Source organism: Triturus cristatus, chromosome 8, assembly GCF_964204655.1.
Source record: "Triturus cristatus chromosome 8, aTriCri1.1, whole genome shotgun sequence".
Taxonomy (NCBI): domain Eukaryota; kingdom Metazoa; phylum Chordata; class Amphibia; order Caudata; family Salamandridae; genus Triturus; species Triturus cristatus.
Window position 1 is genome coordinate 1259576909 of NC_140591.1, and position 20542 is coordinate 1259597450.

At 44.7% G+C, this 20542-nt stretch overlaps 1 protein-coding gene across 1 annotated transcript in view; it reads right to left on the bottom strand.

Annotated features, from left to right (window-relative positions):
* Positions 1 to 20542, bottom strand: part of EFHC2 (EF-hand domain containing 2) — a 332355-nt gene that overhangs the window by 294358 nt on the left and 17455 nt on the right. Inside the window, exon 3 of the mRNA XM_085622956.1 lies at positions 2647 to 2797. Coding sequence (XP_085479082.1) covers positions 2647 to 2797 — 151 coding nt within the window. The remainder of the gene's footprint in view (positions 1 to 2646; positions 2798 to 20542) is intronic.

Here is a 20542-nt window from a genome sequence, read left to right on the forward strand (position 1 = left end):
CGTCCGCGACTCCCAACTGGCTATTCGCACAACCAATTGAGATGCTGTCCCTCCACCTCGCAGCCTCCTCCACAGCGAACAGGATTCTTCGTGCCTGAATCAGCAGGAATAACTTTGTCCCTGTATCTGGCACTCCATCGCAGTCGACCTGCTCCCGCATCTTCACAGGCAGCAGCACGCCCCTGTCTGTAGAATGGCAGGGATGAACCCTATGATGAAGCATGCCACTATGGGGCAACCCTTATGGGTGAGGGTTATTTAAAAGAAAATGTATTCCCCAAACCCAACACACCATCCAGTCAGGCAATAAGATGACGCTTGACTTCTGTCACATCTTACAACCTCATGAGATAGTGGACAAACGGTGACACCACCTTTGTTGTTGGGGGGGTGGCAGGACAGTTGGGAGGAAAGTTTTATCGTTGGATAAGTACAATATATCTACATAGACAGGAGGAAATGTTTCCGATAACTATGTTTAAGAGGGCGCTACCCACACTTGAGGAACCTGTGTCTTCATTAGACACTGAGGGAAATGTGAGTACAAATGTATAATATATTGCCTCTATTCCATGTTGTACCTAACTTAAATAAAAAGAATTTTGACAAAAAAATGAAAATGTATTTTTCCCAGTCCTACAAAGAGGTTACGTCTTCCTTTCTTATCCAGCAGGAGGGACTCTTTTTGGGTTATTTGATTGTCTTTAAAGGACGAGTCTACCTCCTTTTACCTCTGCCTTCCCCTTGTGATTTGATATGAGTATAAACATGGCCATCATCTTGGAGGCATATTTTACATCCATTATTAGTGTTGTACTGGCCAAACAGTCACGGAAATGCTGTGCTACACTTGAAAATTTAGAAATAGCTACCCAAAAGCCTGAGCCCTTATAAACCTTTAGCGCCCAGTCCCATGCTGAGAAGGCATCTCATAATGTTTATTGCATTTCATTATCCAACTTCATCTGAAACATTCCATATTACTAACAGAGGATGTGAATTCACTTCAGACAGGCAACAGCTCATCAGAGCTTGTTGTTGGGGCAGTGGCTCATCTTCCTGAGCTTGCTACAGGATACCAGGGGGGGCACAGAACACGTCTTGTTCCAGGTGTGAACAAGTTGTCGTGCCCTTGGTCCTTCTTTTCACAAGTGTCAGTATCCTGCAAGCCATAGCTAGATCTTCCTCCTACCAGTGAGATAAACAAAAGGTCTCCTCTGTAGAGTTTGCGGATTGACCCGAGACACACAACAACCCGAGCTACACTGGCCTGAACCGGAAGAAGAGATAAAAGGGCAGAAACACTGAAATCCAGTGGAACAGGTGACTGCTACCAGAAAGGTTCACAGCTGTCTTTTAGGCACCCACCATCATGGGGCTACACACAAATATGCGTGTGTGTAGCCCCATACTAATCACAGACATCTCATGCTCGTTGGGCTGTGAAGGGTCCTAGTCATTACAGACTGTAGGCAGTCTGCCTACCAGAGGCCCCAGAAACAAGCATTGTCATAGCCAATAGGTCTCGCCTTTGGGATCTTATAAGTGTTTAGCCATGCAATAGTTGCATAACTAAATACTTATAAGGTCCCAAAAGCGAGACCTATTGGCTATGCAAAGCGGCCATGCGGCCGCGAAAATGAAAGTGATCGCGATCAAACATCAAAGTGGCCGTGCGGCCGCAAAAGTGAAAGTAATAGCTGTAGAGCGCGGCGCCCGCGCACATGCACTGTAGCTCTAGGCTGGCCAGGTAGCACTTTTTGGAGCCCTCTCAATAAGTCTCGCCAGACCAGCACATGCTCTGGGTCAGGCGAGACCTAAAAAACGTGTAACCCAGCTGCAGCAATTCTAATCAGTCGCCACTAAGCATGAGTTGCATTGTGGAATGGCAAGAGGGACAGTGCTTAGGAACAGCAACACCTGTGGTATTAAGCTCTATGTAAAAGCAATGTGTTATGGTCACCTAGTTTGACCCTGTAATACAGTATTGTGCAGCATTGTTTCCACTACATTATAACGCATTTTACATGTACTCATCACTGTACAATAAATAAATAGGAACCCTATTGTTGAGATGCTCCTCCACACCAACATGTTAATGTCTCCAAGGTGTGATGTCAGCGATATGAAGGTACAGAAGACTATGTTAAAGAAGAGTGTTTCTTCTGACTTACTGTGATTTACAAATTAAGTAGAAGAATGCCAGTACACAGGGAAAGGTGTGTATCAATCACGTTAAATTGCTAGAAGCAGCGAGGGACTGTTAGGTTGTGCACAGCCTTCTATAAGAAATAACCAGATTGTAGTGACTAGAAGCTAGGCAGAGGGGGAGTTAGAGCATGTTTGCAAGATGGAAAAATGCCACTAGGCAGAATGAACTGTGGGGGTGCAGCAGTAAAGGAGAATGAAGGGAACTGACTTAGGAATTAGAGGCAGGCTGGCCAGGAATGAGACTACAGAGTGAGAATTAATATTGAGCAGTTAGGTGTTATGAATTATTCACACAAGAGAAGGCTGAACAGATTGAAGAGAGAGTGGGGCACACAATAAACACACTTGAAACAAAAAGTCAAGATGCATAAACTAGTCACATCGGTGTTCAAACATATTAAACAGATGAATCACGCTTCCACGTGCTGTACATACCTTGTGGAATTCCACTGTTTTTGACATGTGGTTCGACCACCTGAATTGTATCATCTTCAAGGTAGAAGTATATTTTGCACTGCCTGATTCTGAATTTTTCCTCCCTGCTGTCAGTGATGGCCTCTTGAAAGTAGGCATGGAAAGAGAGCACCTGTAGGAGGCAGAGAGTAGGCAGGTAAAGAAGCAACTCAATGTCCACAAAATGTAAAATGTTAAAAATTAAAATCTTCTCATAAAAGAAATGACACTATCTGTTGACAAAGTTCAATTCATTGAGAAAACACAAGCACATCCTTACTGTGGCTGACACACCGAGCTTTGTAAAATATGTCCATGGCATGCCTATCATTCAGATAGTTTCTTTTGGTTAAAGTTTTAGGAAGCTGTGTGAGGAAAACAGCAGTTTTGTTGTTTGATTTGCAAATTGCCTATGATTACATCTTAAGATATGTGCAAATAAATATACTTAAGCATTCATGATTGCTCAATTATAGTGTGCCACTCAAGAATTATCCCACGGTGATGTGTTTTAACTTAAAGGCTTCTAGAGAGAATTGCACAGCATTGAAGATAACAAGGACTGCATAAAGATAATTTCAGAAAGTACATCATATTCAAAGTCACTTTTGAAGGGCTTTGGGAAAAAGATTGCAGGCATTGACTCTGGAATCCATGTTACACAAAATAAGAGACATTTGGAACAACTACTGCCAAGGTGCAGGGGCGTAGGAATGGTGGTGCGGTGGGTGCGGGCCTGCCCCGGATATCATCACTGAGGGGGATGACAAAATGGCAAAAATATGTCAAGCCAGGGGTGACAAGAAATTTTCCACACCGGGTACCACCTGACTTTGCTACGCCACTGCCAAGGTGGTGACGAGGAGTGAGGGGATCACTGCTGAAAATGATTTCATCTCATTTTAAAACTGTGGCACTTTATTTCACACAGGAAATGAGGTAAAGAGGAAGGCAAATCATTTGAGAAAGTCATCTTTAAGTTCCGTAGGCTAATTGCAGGAGACAGCCCGTCAGGATTTTAGGAAGACTTCCAAATTATGAACAACACTAAGAAGGAACAATAGAGTGCATCAGAAACACATTCTAGCCCATACAAGAGGTGCTGGGGCATCCCATAATGAGAGGGTTGATAGTCATTTTAAAATGGGGCAGTGAGTAGATTCTGAAAGAATATCTGTGCATAAAAATATTCTGCATCCCGATATTAAGTGTGTATGATGGAGCAGCTGTACATTGAAGTTCCAGTCAACTGAAACAAAAACTTCCCTTGATGATGAAAACAACTATGGCACAATATAATGTAGATAAAGGATACATCGATGAGGAATAGGTAAATGCTATACCGGTCATCCTTAGGGTGGCCTTGCCCCAGCTTTTTGCCTGCTTACCTCCACTTTTTGCTGCATCTTTTTTGTTGACCTAGGACTCTCAGCACTTTACCACTGCTAACTAGTGCTAAAGTGCATGTGCTTCTCCCCTAAACATGGTGACATTGGTGTATCCCAGGGGCCGTATTACACAAGTGCCCTGGGGTTGAACTGTCGATAATTGAAAAAATGGACATTCTTCCACTTCTTTTGTCTTAAACTACGTTTCTGTCATTTGTTTATTTTTTATTGTTAGACACGTGTCCACAGTGTGTCACTTTGTAACTAAGTCATGCTTCTATGTATTTTTGTGTAACAGACATATATGAGACTTTATTTCTCAAATATGTGTACAACTTGAATGTATAACTGAGAATATAGCAAGTAATCACAATCTTTGGTGTGTTGTATCTAATGATTAATAGATCTTGTTTATGCTCAATATTGTTTGGCCGGAGCCCAGACCTGTAAAGCTTTTGGGATACTTTGATGGTCCATATATTTAGATGTAATATTTAAGCACAAGTATCTCGCAAAGAAATTGGCTCTCCCAACAGAACTCCTTGTAGCTTTATAAAATTGTACACCTAGGTTCTGAGGAACACAGGGCAACCCCATTATTATTAATAGCGTGTCGGAGACAGGCTACAGGCACACAGAACTAAGTTAAGAGCAGAGAAATTTCCACCTTCTAAAAGTGGCATTTCTAAAATAGCAATGTCATATCCAATGATACCACTAAAGAGGATTTATCATTACCATTCCATTGAAGTTACTATCCCCAATTCAAAGGCACATTTGGGTATAAGTACTGGGGCTTTGTCCCTACCAAGACAGTACACTACAGGACCTCGGAAGAACTCTGCTGGAGTAAAGACCGCTGTGCTATAAGGACTGCCACTTTGCCTGGACTGACTGTTTTGAGAAACTCCTTCTCTGCTTTGCTGAGCTGTCTTGCTGCCTGCTGATCTCTGCCCTGCTAAGGACAAGGACTGGACCCATCTCACTTGAACTCAGAGGGACTCCAAGGGCTTGCCTCTTGTTTTCTAAAGTGTCAGGGATACAAACGACTTCCTGCATTTGCTGGTGCTGCTAGACTCTGCCATCTGTGGGTCCTCCCCTTACCAGTGGTGCCCCATCAATTCTGGGTCTTAGAAGTGGTTTCTGCTGATGTTTTGCTACAAAAGCGACACATCACCATCACGCCGGTCAGAACCGACTTATCGCCCTTTAATAATGGCACAGAGGCTTTTCGATGATTGCGGTTCTACAGCCTGCACGGGCTGATGACGATGCTCTTCACATCTCAATGACGACACATTGCCTGCATCTCAACAGGGCTCGATGACAACGCAGCAACATGACTGCGTGGAAAATATTGTCGCATCATGCCCTCAGTGTCGATGCTTTGCTCCATCTAAGTTAATTTTTCAGCAGGACCTGAGTGAGTCTCGTAGCCAGCCTGCCATCGTTCGTAGTCAGCCTGAACTTTAGATTTAACCGGGTCCCTTGCTACCTCAAGTTACCAAAGGGTGAGTACAGGTTAATTTAAAGTGTGTATCTAGCTTACCCTGACTAGGATTGTGGTCCCAGCTTGGACACGGCGTAAATGTCTGCCAACTAGAGACCCAATTTATAAAATTGGTGGCAGCGGTGAGATAAGACAGGTGTTTGTGCAGTACCATATAGTAATTCAGTGTTTACTACAACTCCATAATTAAGACCAATTCAAACCGTTTTCAATTCTCCTTCATTGACATCTTTGATTTTCCCAAAAGTCTTTTTGCCCCATACTCATTTTCTCTACAGCATCTGTATTCCTACCTGGCAATATGGAACTTGAGCTGGCTAACCTGGAGACATACACAGTAGCCCAGTTCAAGGAGTTCTGCCAGGAGAGAAGGGTGTTCCATAAGGGAAGTGCCAATAAGGCAGAGCTTCAGAAAGCCTCATGAGCATGGGCAGCAGCCGATCCAGAATAAGAATTGGATGAGGTGGCCGGGTCAGAGTCTGATGAGTAAGGATTGGAGCATGACCAGGATGAAGTTTTTGTCTTACAACCTACTGATGTGGGGGTTAACATCCTCCCAGGAATGAAAGTCCACAGCAGACCAGGCAGCAGTGTGCCATCAAGGAACCTGTCATAAGAGGAGCTGGCAGACAGGAGAGAGCAGAAGAAATAAAAATTGGATCTTGCCAAATTAGACAAAGAGCAGGCCCTTGCTAAATTGGAGAAGGAGCAGGCTCTTGAAGAGAAAAGGGTAACCATGGAAGAAAAAAAAATGGCCCATGAGTTCAGCATGAGAGAGCTGAATGTCAGAGCCCTGACAGAGGGGTCCAGCAACAGCAATGGTGGCAGCATACTTACAGTATCTACTGGTGAGTTCAGAGTCAGGATCCCAAAGGATTTGGTGCCCAGTTATGTGGTGGGGGACGACATGGACAAATGGTTTGCTGCATATGAAGGGGCTCTAAGAATGCACAAGATCCCCCACGGTGGGGGAGGGGTGACATGCTTAAGGTGTGCCACTCCTTACACTAGAGGTAGAGGACCAGACATGCTACACTGCAATGAAGGTCATCCTAGTCAGTAAGTTTGGAGTGAACCCCGAGAGGTATATGCTCAGATTCAGGGGCAGCCACAAAATGGGTTGGTTTCTTTGATTATGCCAGCAAGGCACTGAAAGGCTGGGTGAGGGGCAGCAAGGTTGATGATTATTCAGGGCTGTACACCTGGATTTTGAAGGAGCACATGCTTTTTAAAAAAAATCTTTTTATTGTATTAAGTCTATTGATGCATAGCAAAACCTCACAAATACAGGTACATTTTTTCCCCCAATACATTCTCATCTGAGGAAATGGTGTCTAATTTCCCTTGGGGCTTTACAATGCCCTGCTCTTGTTCGAATAATAATCACATCATCCCTTCAGATCAATCAAACATTGTCTACTCCCAGTTTCTTGTATCTTTATATTTTATCCTGTGATAACAGCCCTCTGTACTTCACCCAATTCCCCCAGACTTTGTCCCATTTGCCAGGCAATCCCTGTCCTTGGTAAATTACTTTCTCTTCAGCACAGCACCAGTCCAGGTCCCTCACAGTAGTTGCAAGCGCTCTTGCAATGTGTCTTTTGGCTACTACATGTGCTAGCATTAATCGCAGTTTAATGTACTTTGCCCATTTTATATCTCTCACAACACTTAATAGATGCCATCAGGCTTCCAACGGGACTGCCAGACCTACCACCTTCGACATCACGTTTGTCATTACTCTCCAAAATCTCAGTAGCCCAGGACAACTTCATAGTGTATGGAAAAAGGTACCCTCCTACCCATATCCCTTCACACACTTATTTGAGTCACTGTGTATAATTCTAATCTGTATCAACCTGAATCGTGCTCCTATAGCTACCTCATTTGAACTCTGTATGGCTTCCAACCAGTCATCCTTTTCTAGGATCCCAACATCCACCTCTCACTTCTCTCTAAGGACCACCAGAGGGTCTGGGGTGTTATTCATGATCTTTTTCTATATAAGGGAGGTTGCCTTATCCACTATCGGGTCCGCCAAGACTCTATCATCAAGCGGAGTAGATTCTGGTATTTGTTCTCCTGGCTTTACATGTGTTTTTAGGGCATGTGTGAGTTGTATATAGCGAGTTTTCTCAGTGTCTGGCATTTGGTAGTCTATCTGCATGTTCTGAAAGTCCACCATCTTTTGACCTTTCCAAATGTCCCCCAGATACTCAATGCCCAGGAGTGCCCATGCGCGAAAACCCCTTAATTCACGCACCTTCCTCAGGAGGTCACTGTCCCACAAGGGAGTACGCTCTGTTAGCTTGCCTTCCCAGCCCAGGAATTTGGTCGCCTCCCTCCATATTCTCACTGTCCTTTGTGTAGGTGTCAGTAGTCTTCCCATTGTTTTCTTACTGTACAGAGCTTCCAGGTAACCTCTTTGCCCCATCAAGCAATGGTCCACTCAATATGCCAGTTCTTCTCTTCCCACAAAGACCCAGTCATTAACCGTGACCAGCTGAGTCGCCCAATAGTACTTGTGTATATCTGGGACCGCTATCCCACCATCGTACGGACCTTTCTGTAGCTTACTGAGCGCTATCCGGGGACTTCCCCCACCCCATAACAATTGCCGTATCTCTGAGTCTATCTTTTGAAAGAATCTAATTGGTATCCTATATGGACATATATTTGGCATGGTAGCACTATCATTTTAAAGATGGCTGCACGTCCCATCAGCGAAAGTGGCAGCTTTCACCAGTGTGTCACGTCGCTCTGCAGTCTATGTAGCTGGAGGGTCAAAGTGTCATCCATAAATTAATTTTCTGTTTGTGAGATCACCATTCCCAGATATTTAAATTTCTTTCTGATCGGTCGTGCACTCCCTATGGTCGTCAGAGTAGGCACCTCTCCTGCCAGCACAAATATTAAAGATTTGCCCCAATTTATTTGATAACCAGAATAGCTGCTGAATAGCTGGAATATATGGAGTATACGATGGACCGTGGGGCGAATACTAGTGGCGTACAAGAGTATGTCATCCGCATACAGCGAGATTCTTTCTTCCCATTCATTTCCAATCGATATACCTTTTATCAATGGGTCTTTCCTGACCCATGCCACCCATGCCGCCAATGGCTCTAGTGCAATTGCGAACAGCATAGGCGAAAGTGGGCATCCCTGCATCAAACCCTCATGCAACTTCACTTGTCTAGACACTGTGCCATTGACCCTTACTCTGTCTAAGGGGTTTGTATATAGCAGCTCTATCCAAACACACAATTTAGGGCAAAGCCAAAGCGATCCATTACCGCAAATAAGTTTTGCCATTCTATGCTGTCGAACGCCATGTGGGCATCTAGTGACAGCAGTACGGTGCTCTCTTCCGGTTGAAGCTTGGTTACATGCAACAGCACGTATAGGCGACCTAGGTTTAGTCTAGTGCTTTGCTTAGGCATAAAGCCTGATTGGTCTGGGTGGATCAGGCCAGTTATTAATTTGGTGAGTCTAGTAGGTATGACCTTGGCCAAGATTTTTGCTTCTGTGTTTAACAGGGAGATTGGCCTGTAAGAGGAGCAGTCCTCCAAGGGTTTACCTTGTTTTGGAATTACCACAATTGTGTCTGTTCTTTGATCTTCCAGCTGGCTGCCTTGTTGCAGCAATTCTTCAAACATAGTTAGCATATGCAAAGCCACCAGAGTCGCTAATCCCTTGTACAGCTCAGTAGGTATACCATTTGGCCCAGCCGCCTTGCCCGACTGGAGCAATCAGATGGCCCCACAGGAAGTTCTTCCCGGTCTTCCTGTGAGAGTGTGGGGGGTTGCATGTCTCTTAGGAGCTATACACAGTCCGCCTTGGTGTGGGTCGTAGAGGATTTATATATCTGCTCACAGTAGGTCGCAAATATTTCCGCTATATTCTCTCCCGTCATACAGGAGTCTCCCCTCAGATTTTTAACCTCCAATACCCAGTTTCATTCCCTGTCCCTCTTTTCCAACCCCGCCATTGATTTTGTGGCTTTGTCACCTATTTCGTATATTGGCCTCTGGGTTGCCCTGGTGTATTCTCTAGCCTTCTCCTCTGCCATGTCTCACATCTCCTGCTATTTGAGCCAAATTAGGTGACCAACCTGTGTGTCTGGTTATGTTGATTCCGCAAGTACCATCTCTAGTTGTAGTAGTTCCTTCTCAAGTGTTTCGTATTGGAGTTTCCTCTCTTTCTTCTCCCCCCTGCCAGTACCTGCGCATGCCCCCTTATTACAGTTTTATATGCCTCCCAAATCACAACGCATAAGTCTACTGTCCCCAGGTTTTCATGGAAATATTGTTCTGTTCATTCGCGGATCTTGTCTGGTACCTGTTTATTTTTAAGAAGCCAGGGGTCTATGCGTGGTGGTAATATATTCGTTCTGGTGGGTCCCACCAGTCTCACCTCCACCGGAGAGTAATCGGATAAGCCTGGCGCCTTATGTAGCGCCCCTCAGAAGCTGCCTGTACCTGATGAGTACGTCAGCATACAGCCCAGTCGAGAATATCCTCGGTGTGATGCAGAGAAGTATGTGTATTGTCTAGACAAGGGTTTGTGTGCGCGCCATAGATCTAGCAGTACAATTGCCTCTAAGAATGTCTTTAGAGCGTCTACTCCCCCTTCCCTATTTGCGCACGATACTCTGTCGATACTGGGATCCATTACTGGGATCCATCACTGCGTTCCAGTCTACGCCCATTACCAACACTCCACTTGGAAATTTTAGAAGCAGTGAGCTCAGCTCGAGTAGTGTGTCAGAGTGACTTTTTAGTGGTACATACACCGAACACAGATTAATGACCCGGCCTTCCCACACCCCAGAGAGTGCTACATATCTGCCCAGTGAATCATCCCATGTCCTTTCGGGCACTAAGGGCAGCATTGTTCTAACTAGTATTCCCACTCCCCTGGACCCAGAAGTAAGGCCCGCATGGGCCAATGATTTGTAACCAAATCTATCTAACGCTTTACATATGTTGCCCTTTAGGTGCGTTTCTTACATCAGGACATCTCGTGCATGCCGTTTTAGAAATTGCATCCCCATTTTTCGCTTAATTTTGTTACCTAGGCTGATTACATTCCAGGTCATGACTGTTAGGTCACTCCCGGTGTGGGTGTTTACCGCGGGTGGCACTCGACGCTGCCTGTCAGGGGTCCTCGAAGCCATTGTTACCCTTTAGCTGGGTCTTAGTCTGAACATATGTTGCTGCCTCGATTGTGTGTATGGGCTTTGTGTTTACTCCTTCCATTGCCCTCCCCCCACTCCCAGTGAGTGTTGTGTCTGCACATCTGATACACTGAACAATTAACATGCAAACTTGATACCCCAATCTGTAGAACTCCCCCCCTTTCTGCTACCCTGCACGGTGGGCTATAAACTACCCAACCCCCAATTTGCAGAGCTCCTGTCGCCCCATAACTGAACCTTCAAACGTCAGACGGGCTTGAGCCAAACACTCGTCCGTTGGGTCTCGACCCTCCTCTCCCCTCCTCTCCCCTCTTAGAACTGCTGCACTTCTTGTATTTCTTAGGGATATACTATCACCAAATAATACATATGATTTGTTTTCCTCTGAAAGGAGCTAGTTAAAGTATATTGTCTTATCTGTGTTTACAGCAACTCCACAGAGCCCCTCCGCTTGGTGTCAAGGTCACGGTCCCTGGCCTGAGTCCGTAACAAAGTCCCACTTGGCCCCATTTGCTGAGCTTTATTCCACCATCATTCTCAGTCCTCTGGATGGGGCTGAGTACCCACTTGTTGCGAGGATCCTCGTGCGGTATCTCCAGATGTCTCTTGTCTCCTGATCTGCAGCTGTGCCTGTGACTCTGTTTGTACGCCGTGACCTTCCCACTATCCGCCATCCGTCAAGCCATTCCCATGCTTCTTCAGGGGTGAAAAATCTCCATACCTTGCCCTCTGTTGTCACTTGGAGTGTGGATGGGAAAAGCATAGAACTTTCTTTACTTCGAGGAACGTCCTCCGGGACTGTTGCACTTTTGTGGTGAAGTCAGGATAGAAGGTTATTCTTGCATTGTCTATTTTGAGTGGTGGGGCACTTCGGGCAGTTTGGAGGATCACGTCCTGGTCCCAATAGTTGAAGATGCAAGCAATAATAGGGTGTGGTGGGACACCTGGTCGTGGTCATTCCCGGAATTCTGTGTGCCCTCTCCAGAGAGAAGTATTTGGACAGGCCCATGGGCTGGAGCAATTTCACAACAAGGTCTTCCACATATAGGTCTATGGCAGGTCCCTCTATCATTCTGGTACACCAATGATGTGGATGTTGTTACAGCAAGAGCTACCTTCCTGATCTTCAAGTTTTTGCCTCCAGTGCTTTTGTCATGGTAGTGAGTTCCTGTACCCACTTTTGGAGTTTTTTTGTGTCCACCACAAGAGTGTTATTTACATTTTCAATTTCTTTCACCTTAGAACCCATGTTTTGCAGGTCTGCTCTTAGCAGTGAAACCTCAGTGGTCACTGTGTCTATGTTGCCTGCTAGGTCCGCTCACACTCCCTGCAGCGCCGTGATATCTGGTAGGGTTGGTCCTGCCGCTTCTGTGTTGGATTGTGTTCTAGTGCCGGTTCTGTCTCAGCTACAATCCTGGCCATTTGATCTCTGGGCAATGCGTACTTATCTAGTTTTGTTTGCTGGACACCACGAGGTCCTTTCCCTCCCGTCATGACTCCGGGGCCTTGTTAAGTGCCTGCTTAGATGCTCCACCTTTATTGTTGTGGGGGAGACAAAGGAGGGCCGAAAGTGGAGGGATCCAAGCAGTACACACTACCACCTGCCCAGGTATGATCACCATTCCTGATGGCCTGTTGGTCTTCCTGTCTGGGGTACCCGATCAACGCCCCCTGGACTGCTTCAGTCTCCTGTCCCCCATCCACCCCCTCCTCTTGAGCTGCAGCTCGGACCCGTTCTGGTGCTGTCTGTCTCCTACAGGATCTTTTTTGTGTGGGGCAGTCCCTCCGACCCCTTTCTGCTGTTGCAGGTGTTTGCAGATGGTACTGGTCTCCTTCTTCTGTGCGATCCCACCCAGCGTTTCCTACTCACCCCAAGAAGTGCCATGCCTCTTACATCTATTCCCCTTCTCCCCAGTCTCACTGATCTTAGAGCCGCTGGGAGCCTCTCCATTTTGCGAGTTGGTTCTCGCTGCTGGATCTCTCCACCCTGGCAGCTCCTTTGGCTGCAGTTGCAGGTCTTCCTGCCCACAAGGCTCAGTTCCTCCACTTACGGCACTTCAGGACCCGCCCAAGTCTGCTGGTAGGTGTTCCAAGCTCAGTATTGCCAGTAATCACAGGGCAATTCTCTGTTACAGGTCGGGGGCTTCCGCACGCCCTAGCCCTGTCGCGGCCATCCCCGCCCCTCCACGTTGGCTGTGTACCACCTGTTGCCTCAATTTAGTACACGGCTCTCTGGCCCAGTGTTGTTGGGCCTGGTCAGCTGCCGCCCCGGGCTATTCACCTACCGCAGTGTATCTTTCATCTCTCTCCCCTGCTTTGCTGGTGCGTGGGCATCCGCGGATCACTTCCGCACCTCCCGCTATCGTGAGTTACCTCTAGCTTTGGGCTCACTTCCCCACTGGTCGCTCCTTCCATTGCAGGCCATCCTGCCCACACTCCTCGGTCCCTCCGCGTTCCGCACCTCAGATCTCGAGCGTATCTGCTGGTAGATATTCTGTCTCCCGGGACAGTTCTCAGTGTCGGGTCAGGGGGGGGGGGGCGGGGGGGGGGGTCTTCCGCATATCCCTCGGCCCAATCGAAAGGTGCACATGATTGATATTTGTTTTCCAGAGCTGCGCCAACACCTAATTGATAGCAAATTAACTGACACCAAGATATTTGCTGAGGAGAGAGAAATCTGGGTCGGCAACAGAGTGTCCAAGAAGGCATCTGGGGCAGAGTCCCAAAAGAGTGGTCTGGATTCTCACCAGATGAAAGAGTGGGGAGATGAAAAGACAGAGTTCTCTAAAGGCCCTCAAAACAACTCACAGAGGAAAGGGTCTGGTTCTCATTCTCATTCTGGACACCATAAGAAAAACTACACCGGACAAAGATCAGTAACCCAAGCTCATCAAGTGCTATGAGTGCTACGAATATGGGCACTACAAGGGGGATCTCAAGTGTCAAAATGAGCACCACCTCCTAATGGAGGGAAGAATCCAGGGGTGGCTAGTGTAGTGCTGGTGGAGGTGTTTGTCCTAGTTAATGGGGGAGGGGGTTAGTGGGGTTACCCTAGTGTCCCTGGGGTATAGTGAGATGGTTCCTAAGAACTGTGTGCCCTAAAATACTACTAAGACTACTAAGTATAGCCAATGGGTCACCATCAAAGGGCAAGGTGTTGAGGCTCTGAGGGATACAGGGGCCAGTATGACTATGGTAAGGAGTCAGTTGGTGTCCCCGGAGCAGGTAAATCCTAATGCATTCCACCATGTGGTTATGGCTGACAACAGAGAGGGTCACTACCCAGTGGCCCTTGTCCCCTTTGAGTGGGAGCAGGGAGGTTTGCATGTCTTCTGAAAGTTGCTGTGAGCCCTGCCATGCCTATGGACTGTTTGTTGGGTAATAATCTTGAGCATACTACCAGGAAGGAAGTGGAGCTCAATGCTCACGTGGAGATGTTGGGGTTACCTGATTGGATCTGTGCAACAACAAGGTCCATGGCAGCCCAGAATGGGAGTCAAAAAGGGCAGTAACCTGGAATAATGGCCTAGCCAGCTGCTATAAAGGGGAAGGCAGAGGGCATGGTAAACCAGCCCCCGAGTGTCTTCCAAGTGAGGTGGATGGGGCACATACGGTGGCCGCCCTAAAGAACACTGAGGAAGGCATTGCTTCCCTTGGTGACCTGCCTGCACTTGCTGGATGGCATATTGAAGGGGCACCCACCATAGAGGAGTTCTGTAGAGCACAGGGGGTGTCCAACCTTTAAGGTCATGAGGAAACAGGCTGAAGCCCAAGCAGCAGGTGATGCTTTAGGCAGCGAACCAACAGTTTCTGATGGATACTTTTAACTGCAGTTTTCGCATCTTTAAAATATGTCACAAACATATTTGGAGCTTTGTAGGAGGAAGGAATTCCAATGATAGTCCACCACTCACCACCAAGTAGGAACAGTAAGCACAGTTATAAGAATTTTCAACCTACTACTTTGTAATAGGTGAAATGGGGATTGTGAGAGAGAGAGGGCCACTGGAGTGGATGTCATGTCCCTAGACGTTTTAGATATTTCATGACCTGAGTTTGCAGTCTCCTGCTGGGATGTCTTAGAAGACGCACATGCACCACAGGTACAGCAAATCTGGCTACAACATTGAAGTCATATAATAGCAGTGATGACAGTATACTAATACGTAACAATCCCCCCCATTCCTTTTGTTCTAACCTCATGCTCCTTAAGGGAATGCCAGTTTAAACCCAGAAGGTCTTTGTTACCTTCCCCAAGGTCGTGAGCGCTGAAAAGTAGTGGCCGATTTGAAATTCACACTGTGGGTGTAATGAATTGAATGCAGGTCTTAAGAGATATATGGAGAAACAACAAAAGGAAACGTGAGGGGAAAGGGTAGAACAAAAGAAAGCAGCAGAGAAGCACCACAAGGGTGATCGAACTAAGCAACCAAAAAGCATACAAATAAGCAGGCAAATTGCTACTGCCACCCAGCCACTTGCATTACTTGGGATGTGATCTTACTACAGTCTGATTAGCTAGCCTTCTTTGTCTGACCTTGAAGACCTGGCTCCTGTTTCTCAGTCCCAGTCTTCCATGAGCCGATCTTCACAATATCCATGCTCTTAGCATTCTCATTCTGAATTTCTCCTAAGTTACTCTCCTTTGGGTAGGTGAACCTCATCTGCTCTTTCCCCAAGCCATGACAATAGCCCCAGGTGCCAGACTGTATCTGGAAATTATTCTTAGTGGTGCTCCTGCACCAGTAGGGGTGTTGTGCAACTCTGAATTGCCTCCATACTGCCCAGGGAGAGATGAGCAGATACTCATATCGGCACCAACCCTCTGTGCTGATGTATGTTCCTTTCTGTCCATTCCATTTGATACAAATTTGGATCTCCACTTCAAACTTCATTTGACCTCTGTTGATTTTAAAATTCCCCAAGACACTGTGTTAGGGAGCAATGTCCCAAACAAAAACAATATGATTCAAGCCGAGGCGAAACTGCAAAAAGCAAATGTCATCATAGACCCACAAAATCTGTATTTATGGTGGTTGGGTTCTAGTCATAACTCTAAGTCAAATGTGCCCTTATACATCCGAAAGCAATTCGGGAGTGGGAGGCAAAGCTCTACGACTCTGGGCATTAGAAAAGGTTACGGTCGCAGCACAGACCTCACTCTGACTCAATATTGCAGCACCAACTGAGGTCCCATTCACAAGTTTGCTCCCCTGAAAAGTCTACTTCACAGTTGAAGTGTTCTGGGAAGTACAAGTCGATATCTCGAAACAATCATAAGAAAGTCAAGCGGAAAACTTGCACCTTCGCACTACTCAAAGTCGATCCAGAAGACTCAAGGACATTAATATTAAGTTTTCATGTTCTGGTATTGGCCAAATCCAACCTAGATCTGCAAATGATCCCGGTTTTCCCCAAATTTGTTGGCACCTCAGCAGGTAGCGGCTTTCAGAGTGGCATAAAGCACCTAATGTCCAACTCATCTGACTTTATTCTAGATAGACCCCCATCGCCATTTTACATCATAAAGGTTGCCATCTTTCTCCACTTATGCAAAATAATTGTCATGTCTGCCATTTGACACAGATGTCGTCCGACCTTACACTTTCCACGAACTGTGAAAGTGTCATCTCGTCCGACTGATGACATAGATATAACACCTGATGCAATATAAGTTTGGGTCAAGTGTCTACATGTCATGTGTCTAGGTCAAATAAGAACAAAGTTTAGACATATAGTCAAAATGATGTAATCTGAATTGATGCCCTCTTTTATCAGAAATTGCAAGCTGTGACAAAATTTATTATATAAGGACCACCATTTGATCATTTATTTGAGCGGTCCTTCGCCCAGATTAATACCCAAGATTCTGCCAGAAAATGGTTTCACCTACTGCCAGTGTTGCTCGAATATGAATTTACCTTTGAAAGAATTAAAGACATGAGGCATTTGGCAAAACAGGAACAGTTGTTTAATTAAACGCAGCGGTAAGGAGATCAGCCAACAGAATTGGGGTCTGAACATTGTCCAAAAGCACGTTTCTGCCATCATTTTATACTCTACATCAAGCATCATAAAACAATGTATGAATTCCTATGGCGTCAGAAATTTGAGCGCTGTCACAGGGCCATAAATTGGGGGTTTGATAAGAAACGCAGGTGGGCTTTGTCCTTGTGTGAACATACTGCAGGGCCAGTGAGCAAGTGTCCAGATGTCCGAAATGAAGAGTGTGTGATCACTGCATATAATGTTCATGCTGTGTTTTGTCTGGCCGTGTGTTCCTAACTCAGTGTGGCATCTGACTTTATGGTGTTTTTGAGAATGCGCGCCCCTCTGGCCAAACGTGTTTTATTGGGGCCAATCTCTTGAGACCATTGTGGTGTCCTGCCTATCTGTGTGATCGATCTGGGTTTTCCTGTGCGAAAGTAATTATTTTGGGTGTCTAAATTTAAATGAGCCCCTTATTCTTTAAATGTGAATTTTCTGAAGATCCAATCACAGTATAAACTGTTGACAAATGATCAATGTATTTTGCATGTCATACACACTTCAGAAGCAAAATTTCAAAAAACAAAATAATATTGTCAGAGTGACCCTGTCTAACCTAATAAAAACCACCTAATCACTTCAAAGCACTGTGCTAAGAGAATATCTGCTCAGCCCCTGGTTTTGTGGCACAAGACACAGGCAGTCCCCAGAGAAGTGTGAATATTAAGTTCCAGCAGTACCAAAAATATTTAAATAAAGAAACAAAACACAATGCAATTCCCAAACCAATTTAGAAAAATAGCAAACATTTTAATGAGCAAAAAGACATCAAGATCGTCAAAATAGGATAAGGGAATCAGAGCTTTTAAGGCAAAATGTACGTCGTAAAAGTAAAGAACAATTGAAAAAACCAGAGACTAGATGTTCGCGGGTTTTCTCAGCTCCCACTTCACGAATCACTCCAAAGCTTCCCAAGCACAACTAGAACCGTTGGTACACTTTTTGGGGGAAATTTTGTGAAGATTCATCAAACGGCGCCAAAGATATAGACAAGTCAAAAACAGCTATTCCTATGGAAACATGGTCCTAACTATAATTTCCTACCGGGGGCCATCATTAGGTAATATGTGTATATATCATTACACCTCTCAAAATATATACATATATGCCATTACAACACCCAATGTGTGGTAACGTACCATGGTGTACTACAACACATTATAACATTATAAAGGTCAACACCTTGTAATACATGCTTGACAGAGGCATGCATTTTAAAGGCATGTGTTGAAACGACTAATAATATTACTTTAGCACATCATATGTAAATTCTTTAGACTCAATGTGCATTAGTTTATCCGAATGTCCAATGTCTATTTCTCACTGTAATGAATATTTATTTAACCTCAATTGCACATGTTCCTGCTAGTTATGAAATATATCAATGGATGTGTGAGTACTGCATATGTCATGCATCCCAGACTCTGACTGATTATGACGTAGCCCATTCTGTGCATGGCCAAAGGGGCAAAAGTTAGAAAACAGACTTTTTTTAATGCTATTTTCTCTAGTGAAATTTGACGCAGATAGATTTTAACTTTTTATGTGGTCATTTGAGAAGCCCATGGTAAAAAACAAGCATAGGCAATGCCAATAAGTCTGGCTTATGGATGAAAGTGCCTTTTGTGTCATTGATGGGTTTAGGCAATCAATATATCATCACACATTCACTCTGTCCCTCATCTTTGCACTCACACATCCATTCATCCACTCAATCTTAAATTCACACTCTGACACAACCACAATAAAATACACACAAACTCAACAACATATGCAAGATAAACAATAGAATACAAGAAGAAAAAAGAAAAAAGAAAACATGCTGCTGTGTAAACATATTGGGGATATATTTGCAATAACTAAATCTAAACATAGCAGCAGATGTCCACCTTGCAGAGGCATTGTTGTTTTAAAGTTCCAGTTTGGCTGCCACATTAGAACCAAAGTGTTGCCTATTTTGGAATGATTAAACAAAGATACACAACGGACAACAGCATTCCATAGTGGCCTCTTGGTTTAGAGGAAGTAACCATGTGGGTTATTGCGCACTGCAGATTAAATAAGCAGCAAACAAGCGACCTGCTAGCACTGCCTAGAAAGCTTTCGTATCATCTTAAGAAACATTAGTAAAAGGAGGATAAACAAAGAAATGAAAGGTAAACTATAAAAGGCGACAATTGAAAACTATAATACTTGCCAACCAACCCCGACACAGAAACACTAATTTTCAGGTGGATGTACACATGTGATAGGAAAATGGCATCATTCTCGGGGCAAAAGAGTCAATGAGTGATGTACGCTGTACCATTACCACATGCAGTATGTGGCCATGGACTGCCCCAGGTTTGTCTGAGGTAGAAACCAACATCAAAATCCTTGAAAGGTATTCTGTGACATTTCATGGAACAAAATACCTATCAGTAGGTTTTACTACGGAGAAATAACATTCCACCCTTACTACAGAGAAATAACATTCCACCCTTAATACAGAGAAATAACATTTCACCCTTAAATGCCTACTTACTTTACCATTTGTTTTTCACATTCAGTATATCAGACCTATTGTGTTTATCATAACTTTTCATTATGAACAGAGCAAACCTATGGCACCACAAATATGTTTTCCTAGTGAATCAATCAGGCCACTAGCTATTATCATTGGCTTGTCACCATAACCAACTGAGTTCTTGTGCTATGCTTTGCGATGTTATGCTATGGCATGTCATGTCATGTTATGTTACGTTACGTTATGTGTATTTATTTAATAGCACACAACTCACCCTGTAGGGTATCCTGATGCTGAAGTAGGAACTGTATGGGCATAGCCAGGGTCAGCGCTAGGTGAAGTGCCACCAAGGGGTACCACTGGTAAATGAGAGTTCAAAGCAAAAGGATTCTTTTCTCTTTAGTTCAACAGTAGGGTTCTAATATTGATCCGATTGAGTTGGGCTCTATAGTTTGTGTAAAGCAAAATACTATCACTCCTAAGAAGACCTAACATAAATTCTGACAGTGCAAATCTTTTGTACCCACAGTTTGTCAGAGGGCGTAACCAGCACAAAACCCTTGCCTACTATAGTTGTTCTGTGAGATTCCAAGTAACAAAACACATCTCTGTAGGTTTTAATTTAGTGTTATAACAATCCATACTTAAATTCCTATTGAATTTAACAGATGTTTTTCACAATAAATACATCCGACCTAGTGCCTTTATCATAACATTCCATAATAAAAAGATGAGGCCTATAGGCATGATCATTGACTTGCCACCATAATCCACCCAGTCCTGCTGTACTGTGTATAAACTTTGCCCCAGAAATGTGGTTCAATCAAATCCTGTGCTCATGAGAACCAATGTGTGGGTGCAGTTTAAGCCCGTCTCTCAGCCGTACTCTGAAAGCTCCTTTTTGTTGATCACATAAGGTCAGGCAACAGTTGCACTCTCAAAGCAGACCTAAAAATCCATGCAGATTAGTTTAGCCCTGGGCATCCCACACTGCTCTAAAACACAAAACTGCACTGAAGTCTTAATTTACGTATTGCTGTCAGAAAAAAAAAACACTTTAAATTATGTAGTTATCTAAGTACTTTACCAGCATTAAACTTTCATATATGTGCCCCTGAAAATTCAAGCTCGGACAAACATACTATCACTGGTTCAGACTGCTGGATAAATAAAAAAATATTCACATCTGTGTGGCGGGAAACCTCTTTTTTCTCTGGAAACGCACA